This window comes from Octopus sinensis, linkage group LG9, assembly GCF_006345805.1.
Source record: "Octopus sinensis linkage group LG9, ASM634580v1, whole genome shotgun sequence".
NCBI classification, from domain to species: domain Eukaryota; kingdom Metazoa; phylum Mollusca; class Cephalopoda; order Octopoda; family Octopodidae; genus Octopus; species Octopus sinensis.
The window spans coordinates 58,989,308-59,009,307 of record NC_043005.1 but is presented as its reverse complement, the minus strand read 5'-3'; the positions used below and the strand labels follow the sequence as shown (position 1 = coordinate 59,009,307).

Genomic DNA, 20,000 nt, shown 5'->3' with positions numbered 1-20,000 from the left:
TTTCTCTCTCTCTCTCTCATTTTCTCTCTCACTCTCTCTCACACTCTCTCACTCCATCTCTTCTTTCTCTCCTACTTCCTCTCTCTCCTCCTTTCTCTCGCTTTGCCACTTCAAAGAAGTAAATGTGATGCACACAACAGGTATGTACAAAAACAAAAAGTCAGCATATTAATATTATCGATCTTTTCCAACTTTAGGCACAAGGCCTGAAATTTTTAAGTGGGGTTGGACTAATCATTTACATCAACTCCAGTACTTGACCGGTATTTATTTTATTGACCCCCAAAAGGATGAAAGGCAGAGTTGACCTCAGCAGAATTAGAACCAACAGCGCAAAGCCAGAAGACATTCCGCTGAGCATTTTGTCTGGCATGCAACTATTCCACTAGCTTGCCACTTTACTACAACTACTACTACTAATAATAATAATAATCCCACCACCACCACTACCACTAATACTACTACTACTACCACTACCACTACTGCAACTGCTACAAAGGAGGAGGAGGAGGAGGAGGAGGAGAAAAAGAACAAGAACAAGAAAAACAAGAAGAACAACAGCAAAAACATACATACTACATACACATTTGGTGTGGATGAAGATAATAGGTAAAAATACTATTTTATCAAAAACCTTGCAAAAACTGAAGCAGCCAGCGATCATCCATATGTTGTTAACTCAAGCAGTGACAAGAAGAAAACATTGGATAATGTGGTCCCAGAAACACAGCAGCAGATAAAAATAATAGAAAGAGCTAGAATCCGAGATGATATGTGTAACCTGAGGCTACATAACAATGGCAATTCTCTGTAGATATACTCTATCAATTTCACAGATACGTTGTCATTACAGTTCTTCAGAAATTAATGAAACAGTAGAAGCCATTTATTCTAGGGTGAAACTAAGTGTGAAAATTAATTATGGTAATCTCTCATGGTCTGAGAGCAACAGTTCTGAAATTCCTTTCCTTCAGCCATGGAAACCAGAATCAACATAGTTTTGGGGCATTTGAAGCCCTAGGACTTTAACCTTGGGCTTTAAATGTATGTATGTATGTATGTTCAACAGTTCTTCAGGCTTGCCCATGAAATTTTCAGCAATACATCAGTGCTGGCATTACTGTGTGGTAAGAAGATTGCTTCTCAACCACATGGTTCTAGGTTCAATCTCACTGCATGGCACCTTGGGTAAGTGTCTTGGGTTGGTCAAAACCTTGTGAATGGGTTTGGTAGACGGAAACTGAAAAGAAGCATATCATGTGTGTGTGTGTGTGTGTGCATGTGTATGTGTGTCTGTGTGTCTGTTTTTTTTGTGTCTGTGCTTGTCCCTGACCAACACTTGACAACTGGTGTTGGTGTGTTTACATCCCTGTAACTCAGCAGTTTGGCAAAAGAATTTATACAATAAATACCAGGATTAAAAAAAGTTCTGGGATTGATTTATTTGGCTAAAAGGTTTTCAAGGCAGTGCTCCAGCATGGCTGCAGTCTAATAACTGAAACAAGTAAAGATAAAAGACATAATCACGGCCCTTTACTGATGATTTGATAAAAATCTATAACTACTGCTTCTAGTTTATTTAATGCACTATACATTAATGTGATTGCTTGGCAGAATCATTAGAACTTCAGTAAAAGAACTTCCAGCTCTTTAGATTCTTAGTTCAAATCCCACCAACATCAACTTTGCTCTCATTCATCTAGGATCTATAAAATAAACTGTCAGTCAAGTATTGTCGTTGATTACCCAAACCAAAGCAGATCAAGGAGAGATAAAAAGATAAAAAATAATCACAAAACAAAACACCAACAACGTACAAAAATGAGTTTTGTAAAGTGTGTCTGTCGTGTGGAGCATAAAGATCAGCTATAACGGTGAGAGAGTTAGTTAACGTAGAAGGATGCTGGTAAGAGATGGAGGAAAGGTGGAAAAAAAGTGAGGCTGGGGGTTAAAGATGAAAATTATCCCTAAATGGAGGTAAATATAACAGTTAAGAAGACAAATATAAAAGGGGAAATATAATAGCAAAGAAGTATATAGGAACAGAAATGTTTAATTAGCTAGGTCAGAACATAAAGTTTTGTAATACCAATGACAACATAACATAATCACATTAGAGAAGTGATTAAGGTCCTACATATCTATATTTATATATGTAATCAGCTAAGTAATTGACCTTTTTCAATCATCATCACATAATGTCCGTAGTCGATGTTTGCATGGCTTGGAAGATTTGACTGAGGTTGGCAAGCTGGAAGGCTGTACCAAACTCTCACTCAGATTTAGCATAGTTTCTATGGCTGGATGCCCTTCCTAATGCCAACCACTCTGAGAGTAATGGGTGCAATTTGTGTGACACTGGTATCTGCCACAACTGTGATTTTGCTTGGCTTGATGGGTCTGGTCTTTTTCTCAAGCACAACATAATGCCAAAGTTCTTGGTCATTGCTTCCATGAGGCCCAACACTCGAAAAGAAGCTCAGCCACTTTGCCTCCATGAGGCTCAATGCTCAAAAGGTGCTTTTTACATGCCACCAGCATGGGTGCCAGTTATGTGATACCAGCATCAGCCAAAACACTATAACATATTCAAAACACTGTTTCAGAAGATTATTACTGTTCTCTTTGAGCATGTCAAAGACAAATTTAGCTGGGGGAAAATGAGTAAGACAAGAGAAGGTCCCTAACTCCAGCTGCAGTGACCAGCTTGTCGAGTTCCTTGAGGACATTACTCAGATTACTGACAGTGGCTCATGGGTGGATGTTGTCTACCTTGACTTTGCTAAGGCTTTCAACTCTGTGCCACACAAAAGGCTTATGGTGAAACTCTCTGCAATGGGTGTGGGGGATGACCTTTTTAACTGGTTGAAATCCTTCATCTTCAGCCGAAAGGAGGTAGTCACAGTTCTAGGACAGCACTCTACACCATATGAGATGTCATCGGGTGTACCACAGGGATCTGTCCTTGGTCCCCTCTTGTTTGTGGCATACATTAACGACATAGATGCCAATTTAAAGAATGCCACAGTATTGAAATATGCAGACGACATCAAGCTGTACCTTGAAATCAAGAGGACAGATCCTGATGTCTACAACTCTTTCCTGCAATCAGACCTAGACACAATGCAGCAATGGATCACAGACTGGCAACTGAAACTGGCTGTGGACAAGTGTACCGCCATGCATTTTGGGAGAAAAAACCCTGCGTTCACATACTCCCTCCACAACACTGATATCAAGAAATCCTCTTGCGAGCGTGACCTAGGCATCACTGTCAGCAGTGATTTGCGTTGGTCAAAGCATATCTCTAAGATTGTCAGGAAGGCCGAGGGTGTCTTGGCATCACTCAGCAGGTCTTTTGTTAGCCACTCTCCAGCCATCTATTTAAAACTGTATACAGCTATGGTACGACCACACTTGGAATTCGCATCATCAGTTTGGAACCCCTATCTTGCACAGAACATTGACCTCCTGGAATCTGTCCAGAGACGTGCAACCAAACGCATACCCTCCATCAGACACCTACCATATTCTGAGCGCCTTGTTTCCCTGGGCATGGATTCACTGAAGCTCCGGCGTTTGGCGACGGACTTGGTAAACACCCACAAAGTTATCAACCACCTCACCAACAACAACACTGAACACCTTTTTGATCTCCATGTGTCTAACACACGTGGACATGCCTACAAAGTCAGAAAACAATACAGCTCCCATGACTTTCGGAAACATTTTTTCACGCTCAGAGTTGCTGAAGCATGGAATAAACTGCCTGCGTCAGTTGTTGACTGCCATGACACTGCATCTTTTAAGGCCCTCATGCTTTCCGAAATCCGCCGAAACTACACCTGATTATATATACACTTTAGATGAGTTGTAGTGCACCTGAGCACTGTACACAATTATTATTATTATTATTATTATTAAGGTAAAATTAGCTCTTTTATTCTTTTATTTGTTTCAGTCATCTGACTGCGACCATGCTGGAGCATCTCCTCTAGTCAAACAAATCGACCCCAGGACTTATTCTTTATAAACCTAGTACTTATTCTATTGGTCTCTTGCTGAACTGCTAAGTTACTGGAACAAAAACATACCAACATCGGTTTTCAAGTGATGGTGTGGGGACAAACACAGATACACACACACACACACACACACACACACACACACACACACACATATATATATATATATATATATATAACCCACACTAGCATGGAAAACGGACGCTAAACGACGATGATGATGATGATGATAAATATATATATTTACATATATATACATACAAGCATATACAATGAGCTTCTTTCAGTTTCCGTCTACCAAATCCCTCTCACAAGGTTTTGGTCAACCTGAGGCTATAGTAGAGGACACTTGCCCAAGGTGTCATACAGTGGGACTGAACCCAGGACCATGTAGCTGGGAAGTAAGCTTCTTACTACACACCAAGGCCTGGCTTTTCACTTCTATAAAATTAAATTCGAGAAAAAGACTCATAAATATCAATATTCATCATTAGACAGCAGAAGAAATCAGAAATGCAACAAAAATTTTAAATATCCAAGCTGAATGAAAGAGGATCAGTGATAAATGGCAGATGATATGAAATTAATGAAACTCAACTAAATTTTAAAAACTCTATAGTTTCTTCACAATCTGCAGGAGTGGCTTGTTGCTTGATATATTTACACACCATACAGTTAAAGAGAAGAAATTGAAATTAGCCATTACTCACTTTGCCCCAGTTTAAACAATTTTTTTTTTCAAATTGAAAATTATCAAATTAGACTTTAGTGTGGAAAAAAAAATTGACTTGGAATCCAACAGAGTAAAGAATATTGATTGTTAAACACCAACAATTATCCTGATATTTTATTAGCAACCTTAATTACAAACGGAACTAATTTGAAGAAAAATTTCTTGCAAAAAAAGTATTTGTCACGTGACTTACGTCTCAAACTTTCTCAACTTCAGCAACAACTATGCAGACCAATTTTTACTCTCCAAGATGATGCAACAGTATAAAATGATGGTGCAATGCTTGCAATGTAATGGTTTCAAACAGGTAGTGAGAAAATAACGAGGAATCAGAAATTATTAATTTTGCAAGTTAACAATTATAAAACCCTCCCATATATGCATAGCCTTCTTTTATCTTTCTTTTAGTAAAGGCGCAAGAGTGGATGTGTGGTAAGTAGCTTGCTTACCAAACGCATGGTTTTGGGTTCAATACCATTGCATGGCACCTTGGGCAAGTGTCTTCTACTATAGCCCTGGTCTGACCAAAGTCTTGTCAGTAGATTTGGTAGACAGAAACTGAAAGAAGCCTGTCATATATGTGTGTGTGTGTGTGTGTGTGCATCTGTGTTTGTCCCTCCCCCACCATCGCTTACCAACCAATGTTAGAATGTTTGTGTTTATGTCCCCATAACTTAGCAGCTCGGCAAAAGAGACTGATAGAATAAGCTTGTGGCTTACAAAGAATAAATCCTGGGGTCGTTTTTTTTTCGACTAAAGGGCAGTGCTCCAGCATGACCGCAGTCAAGTGAATGAAACAAAATGAAAGACTAAAAGAGAATAACAAATTACACCAGCCTCCCATATATGTATATCCTTCTTTTATCTCCCTTTTAGTTGTTTCACCCATTAGATTACAGCCATACTAGGGCACCACCTTGAAGAGCATTCAGTAGAATGAATCTACCTCGTTACTTTTTTGTATTATTTTTTGAAGCCTGTTACTTATTCTATCAGTCCCTTTTGCTGAACCACTAAGTTATATGGACATAAACAAACACAAGTTGTTGAACAGTGGGGGACAAACACACACACAAGGACACACACACACACATATATATATATATATATATATGACAGGCTTCTTTCAGGTTCAGTCTAACAAATCCACTCACAAGGATTTGGTCAGCCTGCAGATATAGTGAAAGACACTTGGCCAATGTGACACACAGTGGGATTGAACCTGGAACCATGTGGCTGGGAAGCAAACTTCTTACTACACAGCCACACATGTGCCTACATATATGTCTGTCTGTCTGAATGTATGTATGTGTATATGTGTGTGTGTTTGTGTTTGTGTATAAATGTGTGTGCATATATATGTGTGTGCATGTGTTTGTATGTGTATATATTCGTAGCTCAGTATGTGGATGTAATAACCAATATTTCACTGTGACACAAAATAGAAAAGGTGATTCAGATAAATTTTCAGTTGATTAGGGAGCCTTGTTAAATGCATTATGTTTGTGAAATACTGAGAACTGCTATCGAACACTGTAGATGCATGTTTCTGTGCATGTGAGTACGTATGTGTGTGGTTGTCTGTCTGTCTGTCTGTCTGTCTGGATGGATGGATGGATGGATGGATGGATGGATGGATGGATGGATGAATGGATGGATGGGTTTGGTTGCTTGTACTTTATATCATTATTTTCAAATATTTACACTCATTAAAGGCTATATCTCATGTTATGCTATCAAACATCTCCGACACAATGTTTATCCATCATAAGTTTGGATATCAGTTATCAAATTCGTTCATAATAACTTCAACTTCACTTGTAATGATGATGTTATTATATCAGCAATATATTTACACTGTTATATGGAATTACATAGGAATGCTGGGTTAGCCAAAATATTGTGATTACAATATCATGTCATTAAGAATGAAATATCTGGTTTTCTTATGCACCAAGTTTGAACGTTGTTAACTCTAATGTTTTATCCTGACAATTCTTTGTTTTACAACATTGAAGAATTATATCATCACTTTTCGAAATGCAATTTGGTGTCTGATTATATTGTGAGTTTTCTCTTGTAAATCATTTTTTCGGAACCCATGGATAGATAAAAAATTCATGTTGTTTATGAATATGAGTTCCATTGCGGAACCAATGCATCCCAGACAGCTCAAAAGAATAATGAGGTATTTGGTGAAGATGTGGTAGATGAGCACACTGTATGACAATGGTTTGAGAAGTTCTGGTCTGGTGACTTTATTCTTGAAAATTAGACCCATGGTAGACCTGTGTCCAGGGCGAATAATGATGAGCTGGAAACTGTAGTGGAAATGGATACATCTCAAACTACATGTGAGTTAGCAGCAAGGTTTGATGTTTCGATTCCAACTGTATTGGACCATTCTGAAAGAAATCAGCAAGGTAAAGAAGCTGGACAAGTCGGTGCCACACAAATTGAACGAGCATCAAATGACATGTCATCGTGAAACTTGCTGTTCTTTGATGTCACAGCATAAAAGTGAACCATTTTTGCACCGTATTGTTATATATGATGAGAAATGGATTCTTTTCAACAATAGCAAGCACTGTGCACAATGGCTGGATAGAGACGAAGTGCCAAAATACAATCCAAACAAGAATATTCATCAAACAAAGCTAATGATGCCTGTTTGGTGGTCCCATGGTGGTGTCATCCACTACACATCCATGAGACCTGGCAAAACAATTACAGTAGATATATACATTATCCAACTGAATGAAATGACGAGTGAACTTGCAATTAAGCAACAGAGATTGGTCAATAGAAACAGGCCAATTCTCTTGCGAGACAATGCTCAACCACATGTTACACAAAAAACGCCACACAAGTTACAGGAACTGATCTTGGAAGTACTCTGTCATCCATCATATTCACCAGACCTTTCACCAACTGACTATCATGTTTTGCAGGCATTAGACAACTTTTTGCAAGGAAAAAACTTCAAATCTGAAGAAGATGCAAAAACAGCCTTTCATGATTTCCTCACCTCTTGCCCTCCAGAATTCTTCGCTGCTGGCATAAATAAGCTACCAATAAAATGGCAAAATTGTGTTGATAATTTAGGTGCATACTTTGATTAACTGCATTGCTCTTTGTTGTGATAAATTAAAATAAACTTTCAGTTCAAAATCGGACATTTCATTCTTAATGACCTGATATATATGTTTCCTACTCTATCTCTCTTCCCCTTGCTCTTCCCTCTGGCTGGGTAGCCATGTATCTCCTCTACAGCAGTACACCTATTTCTGCCCTCAATTTTGATCACTCTCTCTCCTTCTGTTGTTTAACCTCTGACAAGATAAGTATCTCCTTTATATCAACACACCTGTTTCTGTCTTCTTTCTTGTACATCTTTCTCCCTCTCCCTCTCTTTCTCTCTTCTCTCTCTCTCACTCACTGGGTAACCATGTACCTCCTCTATAGCAAGATACATATTTCTGCCTCTCTATTTCTCTACTACACTCTAACCTTGCATCATCTAATATCGGATCACCTCCACCAATGTCCTCTCCATTATATCAAGACACCTGCTTCTGCCTCTCCATCTCTCTGTCACCCTCTAACCTTTCATCCTCTGACACAAGTTCTCCTCTTCAAATGCCCCTGCCCATCTCAAAATTACATGTCTTGCAAGCTACTTGGTGACCCTACCAGTTGTGATGCCACATAAAAAGCATCCAGTCCACACTGTAAAGTGGTTGGCATTTCGAAGGGCATCCAGCTGTAAAAATCATGCCAAGACTAACCTCGACTGTGCTAGAGCCAGGTTTAGCTAGCATTATATTCAGTAGGTGACTATAGTTTTTGAATGCAAGGAATATGAGAGGAGGATTTGGAAACCTGATAAGCTATAAAAACTGCTATTCAGTTCACCCTATGTGAACCCATGGTTTGAATTTCAAATCAAGAATACTAGACCTTTAATTAAGTAGAAGTATATTTTTTTAAAATACTGGCCTTAGGTCGACTAGGAATTAGCATGTTTCAGGTATTACATACAATTACTGGTCACTAATTCATATATAATTTATATATAATAGATATGTAGAACTTACTTGAGAGGCTGATCGTATTTTTTCTTTATATGAATCAAGACTTAAGTTACATATAGTTTTTCCATCTAAAATGTATTGCAAGAATTTTCAAGTACGTAGTGTTGTGTATTGGGAATACTGATTACTACTTCATATAGGCAAACTAGATATCATACAGATATTTATTACGTAAACTAAGGCACCTCCTATTTATGAAAATAAGAAGTGAGATCAATTATTTGATGAAAAAGGCCTTCCAGGTACTGCTCTCGTGTGGCCACAGTTCAGCGATGTAAACATGTGTGCATATATACACACACCACACATACACACACACATACACACACACACAGACACACACACACACACACACACACACACATAACAAATGCAAGAAGCAGGAAATGGAATTCAAAAGATTCTTTATTAATTTGTTTCTCCATTTTCTGCTTCTCTCATTTATAGTATACTCAACGAACACTAAGGAATTACTGAGGTAGATCTCGTGGTATTCATATCAATTCTGTGGTTGATATCAGGTAGCCATAGACAGTGAAAGTGCTTTAATCAATATACTATGAGGTGTATACCCAAGCGCCTTGACTGGCTTCTGTGCCGGTGGCACGTAAAATGCACCAACCGATTGTGGCCATTGCCAGCCCCCTCTGGCCCCTGTGACAGTGGCACATAAAAAGCATCCACTATACTCATGGAGTGGTTGACGTTAGGAAGGGCATCCAGCTGTAGAAACACTGCCAGATCAGACTGGAGCCTGGTGCAGCCTCCTGGCTTCCCAGACCCTGGTCAAACTGTCCAACCCATGCTAGCATGAAAAACGGACGTTCAACGACGATGATGATGATGATGATGATGATATATATATATGTATACATATAAGTAAATAAATGGAGTTGAACACAGGTGCTGAAAAAAATAAATGAGATGAACAGACAAGCCAGTGTCAGTCAGTTCAGTTAGAGAACTATTGCTATCATCTGTAGACATGGTGTGCACAGATGAGATATTCTCAGCAGATGAAAGGTCAGTGAGGTTAAAACCTAAAACAGATGCTCATGTCTTATTATTCAATTGGAGTGTCTGACATGGAAGGGATCCTTTGATCCAGGTAAGTGGCCCAACTTGGATGGATGGATAAGAGATTTGACTGCAATTTTCACAAGGTCAAATGACAAGGCAGATCCTTTGCTTCGTGGTTCCTTGGTAAAATTTTTGTTGGATTATAACAATGTGCTGAATTCCTCTTGGGTAAAGTGAAGTTGGGTAGGGGAAAAGCTTAGAGTTACATGGATCCCATGAGGCTGACTTGCCCATGATACACTCTATCAAGTTAGAGCGAGCTACTTCTGTAAAAGCAATGGTAAGGGAAGGAAATTTTACATGAGCTGCTGGAGTTAGTAGTAAAACTTCATATATATAATTATATCCAAATGGTACCTTGGCAACAGATTTGTGGATCACACAAGCTTGTCCAACCAGCTAACTGCATGACAGAAGTCAGACACTTTTTTAACCCTTTTGATACCAACACGGCTGAAACCAGCTCTGGCTCTGAGTACAAATGTCTTGTTTTCATTAAGTTTTTAATTAAAATCTTCCACCAAACCTTAGTCACAATTTATGTTCCTAACACTAGCTTAACGATAAGTAAGTTATTTTACTAAATTCTTTGTTATATTTAAAATTAATTGAAAGAAATACAGAGCATCACAAAATAAATACGGGAATGAAAGGGTTAAAGTAGATTTATGCTGAAACATCAATGATAAGGACAATGATGGCAGCAATCACAGACAATAGATGATGATGACAACAATAACAATATCAACCACAACCTTCACTCCTGTGACTCATTTTACTAATTTCAATATGACATGCATAATATCTTTATATTTTGATGTCATTCCAACCTTTTAAAGTCATATTTTGGCAAAGCTGCAATCCCGGTAGAAATAAAACTTTCCCAAAAAATTTTTCTAAATAATAAATAAATAAATAAAAATATATCTTTCTCTGATTGCTTAACGCAAGAACACATAGACTGCAACTTTAAAAAGAATTCTCTCTCAGAAGAATGCATGATCAGAAAATAATGGTTGAATTAAAGATATATTCAATGGGAAAAAAAAATAATTCCTTCCAATTCTCTGAAGGACACAGTCAGATGGAGAAGTGTGCAAAGGTTTCCATTTTTTTTGCTGTTAATGATATATAATCAAAGAGTAAGTTATTGTGAACTGTGTTTTAATGATCACAATCAATTATTTTCTCAAACTTTTAATCTAATTGTTTTCAGAAGAGAAAATAAAAAATTTTTCAAGAAACTCAGTGAACTAGAAGAAACATAGATTAAAATGCTGCAGAACACACGCACATCCATCCATACATACATACCTACACACACACATACACACACACATATATATATATATATATATATATATATATATATATATACATACATACACACACACACATCCATACACACACACACATACATACATACATACATACACACATACATACATATATACATAAATACACACACATACTCACATTTTATGTACGTATATATATATGTGTATGTGTGTGTGTATATATATATATATATACACATACATAAATATATGTATATATACATATATAAGTATGTATATATATACAGATATATATACACATATATATGTATATATATTTATATATACACACACATATATCCATATGTGTGTGTGTGTGTGTATAGATATATATATATATATGTAAGTATGTATGTATATGAATAAATTCTTTTATTCTTTTATTCTCTTACTTATATCAGTCATTTGACTGTGGCCATGCTGAAGCACCACCTTTAGCAAATTGACCCCAGGACTTATTCTTTGTAAGCCTAGTACTTATTCTATTGGTCTCTTTTGCCACACTGCTAAGTTATAGGGATGTGAACACACCAACATCAGTTATCAAGCGATGATGGGGGACAAACACAGACACACAAATACATACACACACATACACATATATATAGTATATATATATAATATATATATATATATATCATCATCATCATCATCATTTAACGTCCGCTTTCCATATATATATATATATATATATACACATATACATATATATATATATATATATATATATATATATATATATATATATTATATATATATATATATATATGTATATATATATATATATATATATATATACATATATATACAATGGGCTTCTTTCAGTTTCTGTCTACCAAATTCACTCACAAGGCTCTAGTCAGCCCAGGGGTCTAGTAGAAACACTTGCCCAAAGTGCCATGCAGTGGAACTGAACCAGGAACAATGTGGCTGAGAAGCAAGTTTCTTACCATACAACCACTCCTGCCCCTACATATATACATAAATATATGTGTGTGTGTGAATATGTATTTATGTGTGTATGTGTATATACATGTGCACACAAACACACACACACACACTCACATAGAGTGAGAGTGAGAAAAATGGGGGAAGCAAATTTGTATAAACAGGAAAAACAGATGAAGTTAAAATACATTCACTTATCATTCACAATTAAAATAACAGATACTGAATTTTAATAATTTCAATTTTTATCATGAAATTTAAATCAAGTTCCAAAAGAGACACACATACACTCAGACAAGTGTATACACTCTGACATGGACACAGACACAACATGTATATATATCCACACATACACAAGCAATATAATAACGAACTAAGTCATCATGACCTCATGAATTCACTTTGTCTATCCACTAAGTTTTTTTGTTGCCTTAACATCAGCAACAAATAACTAGACATATCTGTCTCTGGCGTTGATGCTGAGAGACCAAACAGATGTATTTGTTACATATGATGAGTTTGTCTAGAATTTTGGCATGGTAAGATGTATGACAGTCATGTAACTGATTAATAGGGCAGTGTTCAAAGCCCTTTATTCAGATATATATTTCTTTACTACCCACAAGGGGCTAAACGTAGAGGGGACAAACAAGGACAGACAAACGGATTAAGCCGATTACATCGACCCCAGTGCGAAACTGGTACTTTATTTATCGACCACGAAAGGATGAAAGGTAAAGTCGGCCTCGGCGGAATTTGAACTCAGAACGTAACGACAGACAAAATACCACAAAGCATTCCGCCCGGCGTGCTAACGTTTCTGCCAGCTCACCGCCTTAATTCAGATATAACTTTTTGGTTACCACTTTGAAGTGAATAAGTACAGACCTTCCCAATCATCTGTGAAGATATCACATGATTTGAGGTGGGATTTCAAGATGTCCTCATATCTATTATTTTGCTCTCTTTATGAATGCCAGCTATGCGCTAGCTTCCTATAAAAGAGTATTGTTTGTATTTGGTTACAGTCCATACGAGCAATAATTCCCACCCACTAGAGTGGTATTTTCTCTACCTAAACCAGTGGTTTTCAATGGGGGATCAATATAGCCTCTGAGGTGTACATAAGATTTTGACAGGGGTCCATGCAACAAAATAGCAAATTGAGGATCCACAAAAGTATTCTAAGGACTCTGAAAAAAAGTTTCTTTAAATGTATGTATTGCAAGAAACAGGTAACATTATCTAACATTTTACATAGTTCAGCCCACACAATTTACTGTGAAAAGCAAAATGGGAATTTTGAAAAAAGCTTCTATAAAATTATGGGTGTCCACCAGAATAAAATAGTAATCAAAGGGGTCAATAGATAAAAAAAATGATTGAGAAACATTGATCTTAAGAATGTCTCCTATCATGACCCTAACCCTTAATGAAGAGAACTTTGATCCTTTCAAATCCATGTCCTCCGACTACAACTGTTAGCTTAAAGATATAACAGTCAGGAAACAAAGGAGAAAAGAACATACCTGTAATTCATTTGCCAACACTCTCCCACTTTTGGAACATACTTCTATAAATTCACTGTCTGCATGCTGCCAGTGCCAATCATAACTAGAAAAAAAAAAATCAATCATAATGTGATTGATTTAATTAGAAATTGTTCAGGTGAAGTTGATTACTCCTATGGTAATTTAAAAAGAAATATTGCACACATCAACTTGCATCACTTCCTGCTATCTTATATGTTTTTTTTTTTCCTTAGGTGTTTTTATCCTTAGGCATTGGCTTTTTTTTTTGTATTCATCAGTAAGAACAGTACTACAAGCATCTTAAAGCTGCAAACACCGTCATCAATTAGGCTTTGAGAATTAGTCCAGGCAACATGAAAAGCTTGGGTTTATGAAGGTGCTAATACATAATGTGCTTGTGATGATCACCTTATTGATGAAAGAGTCATCACCAATTCCATTATTCATGCAATATTTCATTTTACGCTCTTTCTCCATCCTTTTCTCTCTAATTTCTCTCAAAGCTTTGTAGTGAAGCGAAGCAAGGCAATAAGATATGAAATAACTGTAGAAGGATGGCTATGCCCTGAGAGCAGAGAACAAGAAAACTGACAAAGGAACTCAGCATCAGAAGAAACAGTGTATGCAAGAAAGGTGACTGTTATGAATATTCTGATTTAGGTGTAAAGCCAGCAATTTTAAAGGGAGGGGATTAAGGCGATGCTATGACTTGTATTTTATTTTACTGACCTCCACAAAGATGAAAGATAAAGTTCACCACAGTGAGTCATAAGCAACTACAATTTTATCAGATATCAAAATAAAAAGAAATTAAAATTAAAAAAAAAACAAACAAATGATCTGAGTTGGTCATCTATGTAGGTATATGGCCGACTAGAAATTGCAGACTAAATTTTATGTCAGACTGCACGCTGTTGTCTGGGGAAAAAAAAATCAAAAGAAGAAAAAGAAGGAAAAATACATTAGATAATACTGTGTTTCTGGCAGCAGGAGTAGAGCTTGGATAGCATGTCTTGCAGTATTTGTCCCAATGAAGGTGGTGAGGTGGCAGAATCATTCACATGCCAGGTGAAACACTTGTACTATTTCATCTGTTTTTATATTCTGAGTTTAAATTCTGCCAGGGTTGACTTTGCTTTTCATTCTTTAGGGGCTGATAAAATAAGTATCAGTTGAACACAGGGTTTGATTTAATCAACTTAGACTCCTTCCCTCAAACCTGCTGATCTTGTGCCAAAATTTGAAACCAACATTCGTCCAGTTGCTTTGTACTCTGAGTTCCAATCTTATTGCAATCTTATCAGCTTTTCAACCTTTTGAGGATGAAATCAAAGTACCAACTCCAAGGTGGTGAATTAGCAGAAATATTAGAGTATCAAAACAGATACTTTGTAGTATCTATTCCAGCACTTTGCAATCTAACAGCAATACCAGAGACAGTTCTGGTGCTAAGTTGTATTACATTAGGTCAGCAATCTTTAGATCCTTTAGATAAACATCGTTGCCATGGAGAGAAGAAACATACATGCATGGGCAGCTGACTGTTTGCTTGAGAGCTATTATGTAAAACTGCACACACATGTACAGATGCATGGTCAGCCTATAATGAAGTCCTAGATAATGATTCTACAGCTACTTTAAATTGATGCAGTGGTCACAATAAGAATATCTTTGATCATTGGTCTGCTAATCAATCATAGCTGACAAGTATCAAAGTTAACTTAGCACAACACAAATTCGTATAAACATACAAAGGGTTCTGAAAAGTTCCTGACTTTAAGAGTATCGTGAAAGGCCTGGTTGAAAGCACAACCTTCCAAGTTCTTTTACAGGGCTTAGAAAATCTGAAGGACTGCTGCAGTAAGTGTGTGAATCTGAGAGGAGAATCATCATCACCATCATCATTGTTTAACGTCAGCTTTACATGCTAGCATGGGTTGGATGGTTCAACTGGGGTCTGGGAAGCCAGAAGGCTGCACCAGGCCCAGTCTGATCTGACAATGTTTCTATGGCTGGATGCCCTTCCTAACGCCATGCCCTTCCTAACATAAAATCATAATTAACTAATCCTCCTATATTTTCTTTTACCCAAAGCCAGGAACTTTTCAGCATCCTCTTGTACATGATACAATGTAATGAAATATAAATTTTTGTAGCTCACAAGCTTGAAATGCATTCATTGGTCCACAAAGGACGCTCAGAAATGCTTGTTAGTGCTTTATCACCTGTTGTCTAAAGCAAGAAATTTTCTCCTTGGCAAACTGCAGTGATAGTGGCCTTTATGCAGATCAAATATATTACAAACATATTTGAACTGATCTAAAAGTTTATAAATCTTTGTAATATATAAAATAACATACATTTATAATAATCATTAGTAGCTGTGTGGTAAGAAGCTTGCTCCCCAACCACATGGTTCAGGGTTCAGTCCCACTATGTGGCACCTTGGGCAAGTGTCTTCTACTATAGCATCAAGCTGACTAAAGCCTTATGAGTGCATTTGATAGACAAAAACTGAAGGAATCCTGACATGTGTGTGTGTGTGTATGTGGCACTGGTGTGTTTATATCCCTGTAACTTAATGGTTCACCAAAAGGGATCAATAGAATAAGCACCAGGTTTTAAAAGATAAATACTGGGGTTTATTCATTCAACTAAAAATTCTTCAAGGCACTGCCCCAGTTTGGTCACAGTTTTTTTTTTTTTTACTGAAACAAGTAAAAGGTATGAAGCATCTAGAATAAGTACATTTTGGTCACTTTTAGTAAATATAATTCTATAACCTTCATATGGTATAATGAAACAACAATAGCTGACTTTGAGGTAAAAGCATTGAAATTCTGCAATTAGAAACTTTGTCAGATTATAGTTTAGCAACTAATGAAAGCAGTTACCATGACTAAAACATTTCCAGCATTACTAATGTCAATTCCATTTGGGTAATCCATGATAGTTTCACATCCTAAACATTTCAGTAACAACAACTTTCTCTGATAAATCAATGAATTAATTCTCCATGATAACTTGCAATCTGTGAAGACTTATAACAAGACGTCTATTGGTTTCCTTTACTATTTGCTAATATCGACTACATATCTCTTTTCTTCTAATTAATACACAATTGATGTAGCTGTCACTGTTTTTGCTGTTGGTGATGGTATCATTATCATTGTTGCTGTTGATGCTGTAGTTGATCTTGTTGCTGTTGATGTATCTTGATGTTGTTATTGTTCTTGTTCTTGATGTCATAATTGTTGACGTTGCTTTTGTTGGTGGCATGTTTTCTTTTGTTGTAATTATTACTGCTATTCTAATTAGTATTCAATTAACATAATTATATTATAATTGTTGTTGTTGCTTTTGATGTCAACTTTGCTATTGTCCAGTTGTGTGCTTTTGTGACTGTTATTGCAGTTCATCTCTGGGCAGGTCTGTTCATTTGGGCCGGTCAGTTCATCTCTGGGCAGTACTGGCAATGACCATGCTCACACGTTAAAAACACCATTTTGAGCGTGGCCGTTGCCGGTACTGCCTGACTGGCCCTCGTGCTGGTGGCACGTAAAAGCACTCACTACACTCTCGGAGTGGTTGGCGTTAAAAAGGGCATCCAGCTGTAGAAACTCTGCCAGATCGGATTGGAGCCTAGTGCAGCCATCTGGTTCACCAATCCTCAGTCAAATCGTCCAGCCCATGCTAGCATGGAAAGCGGACGCTAAATGATAATGATGATGATTTCAAATTTTTGCCACAAGGGCAGACTGGGGGGAGGGGATTAAGTTGACTGCATCAACCCCAGTGTGTAACTGATACTCATTTAATCAACCCCAAAAGGATGAAAGGCAAAATCAACTTCGATGGAATTTGAACTCAGAACATAGTGACAGGTGAAATAACACTAACCACCTGAGGCGCTAATGATTTTGCCAGCTCGTCACCTTATTAAGCATTAACTTTGGCCAACAAGTATTGATGTGTGTGTGTGTGTGTATGTATGTATGTTTGTATATATATATATATATATATATATATATATATATGTGTATGTATGTATGTATGCATATATATATATATATATATATATTATAAGTGGCACTCTGTCAATTAGGATGACAATGGTTCCAGTTGCTTCGATCAATGGAACAGCCTGTTTGGGAAATTAACATGCATCTAGCTGAGCACTTCACAGACACTTGTACCCTTAACATATTTCTCAGGGAGATTCAGCATGACACAGAATGACAAGGCTGGCCCTCTGAAATACAAGTACTAATCATTTTTGACAGCTGAGTGGACTGGAGCAATGTGTAATAAAATGCCTTGCTCAAGGACACGTGTTGACAGAAATTTAACTCATGAAGTTATGATTGTGAGCCAATTATCCAATGATTGTGAGAAAGGATGATGGTGGTAGTGTTGGTAGTAGTGGCAGTAGTGACGATGGTGATGGTGGTGGTAGTGGTGGTGTTGGTGGTGGCGGCAGCAGCAGCAGCGGCAGCAGTGATGATGGTAGTGCTGGGGGAGATAGTGGTGGTAGTGGTGGTGTTGGTGGTGATAGTGAATGTAGTAGTGGTGATGGTGATAGTAGTGGTAGTGGTGGTGGTGCTGGCAATGGTGGTAGTGGTGGTAGTAGCAGTGGTAATGGTGGTGGTAGCAGTGGTAATAGTGGTGGTAGTGTTGGTGATAGTGGTGGTGGGGATGGTGGTTGTGGTGGTGGTGGTGGTGTTGGTCATGGTGGTGATAGTGGTGACTGTGGTGGTGGGGTGATGGTAGTGGGTATTTCGGTAGAGGTGTTATTTGAAATAGTAATAGCAAGCACTATTGATGATGTGACAGGGACAGTGGTAATTACGATAACAATGATATGGACAAGTATTATATTGACAACAATGCAGAAGAGATGGAGAAGGGGGGAGGTGGTGGTAGTGGTAGTGGTCGCCGTCATCGTCGTTGTCATGGTGTGGATAATGATGATGATGATGACGATGACGATGACAACGATGATGATGTCAATGATGACGAATGGTGACGTTGTTTAGTGACTGTATTAGAAACAGTTATCTAGATGGCTTCTTTGAGTTTGTGTTGTGTGCATATGTGTGTGTGTGTGTGTGCATGTGTGTTTGTGTGTACATGTTCATGCATGTGTGTGTGTGTGTGTGTGTGCAAGTGTCTCTGTGTTTCTGTGAGTGCATGTGAGACGCAATAGTGGCAGGGGGGGTGACGACGGCGATAATCACAAAGACTCCTGACTACTGACCCCAAATATTAGAATCAAATCAAATATGCATTTGTGAGTGTGTGTGCGTGTATATGGGAGTATGCTAATTTGTATACATGCACATGTGTGTGTGTGTGTGTGTGTGTGTATTTGTGGTGCCGGTGCTGCTGCTGCTGCTGCTATTGTTGTTATGCCAATATTAAAATTGCATTAACAGACACTTTAGTTGATATGAAACAAACTAATGAAAAACAATCGGCAAGATGGATATAAAAGATCTGCATTGTGAAATTACTTGAATAGCATTTTACAGATCTCTTTCAAAATTCATTTTTTGCTTGTTTCCTCATTTAATTGTTTGTTCTGTTACTGGTTTCCTACGTTGGACTGGTGCCATTGTAGGGCACTATTTTCACAGGCTATAATTGATTATATTAATCTCAATATTTGACTGGTATTTATTTTCCTAAAAAAAAAAAAAAAAAAAAATTTAAATTATTTAATTTCATTAGAATCCTTTTATCTTTATCTTTCACTTGTTTCTGTCATTACACTGCGGCCATGCTGCAGCAACACCTTGGAGAATTTTAGTTGAATGAATCAACCCTAGCACTTAATTCTTTTTTATAAAGCCAGCTATTTATTCTATAAATCTCTTTTGCCAAACTTTTAAATTATGTAGACGTAAACACACCAATACCAGTTGTCAAGCAGTGGGAGTCAAACACAGATGCAAAGATACTCACGCATGTACATATGTGCATGTGTGTATTTGTGTGTGTGTGTGTGTGTACATGTATATATGTATATATATATATATATATATATATAATAATATATATATATATATATATATATTATATAGACAGGTCAATAACCAGAAACTCGGGTCCGTGTGTATCATGTCAGGTTGGAGAAGGGAAGGATGGTTTCCTTTTGCAAATACTAATAGGGCACAGAAAGTGTTTCAACTGCCAGCTGAAGGAGGTGTCCTCCTGGAGCTACAAGCTACAGTAACATCAACCCTTAAGGG

At 37.3% G+C, this 20,000-nt stretch overlaps 1 protein-coding gene across 1 annotated transcript in view; it reads right to left on the bottom strand.

The window, feature by feature from the left end:
• Positions 1–20,000, bottom strand: part of LOC115215434 (cilia- and flagella-associated protein 65-like) — a 1,408,515-nt gene that overhangs the window by 602,411 nt on the left and 786,104 nt on the right. Inside the window, exon 24 of the mRNA XM_029784597.2 lies at positions 13,747–13,831. Within this exon, the coding sequence (XP_029640457.2) occupies positions 13,747–13,831 (85 nt within the window). The remainder of the gene's footprint in view (positions 1–13,746; positions 13,832–20,000) is intronic.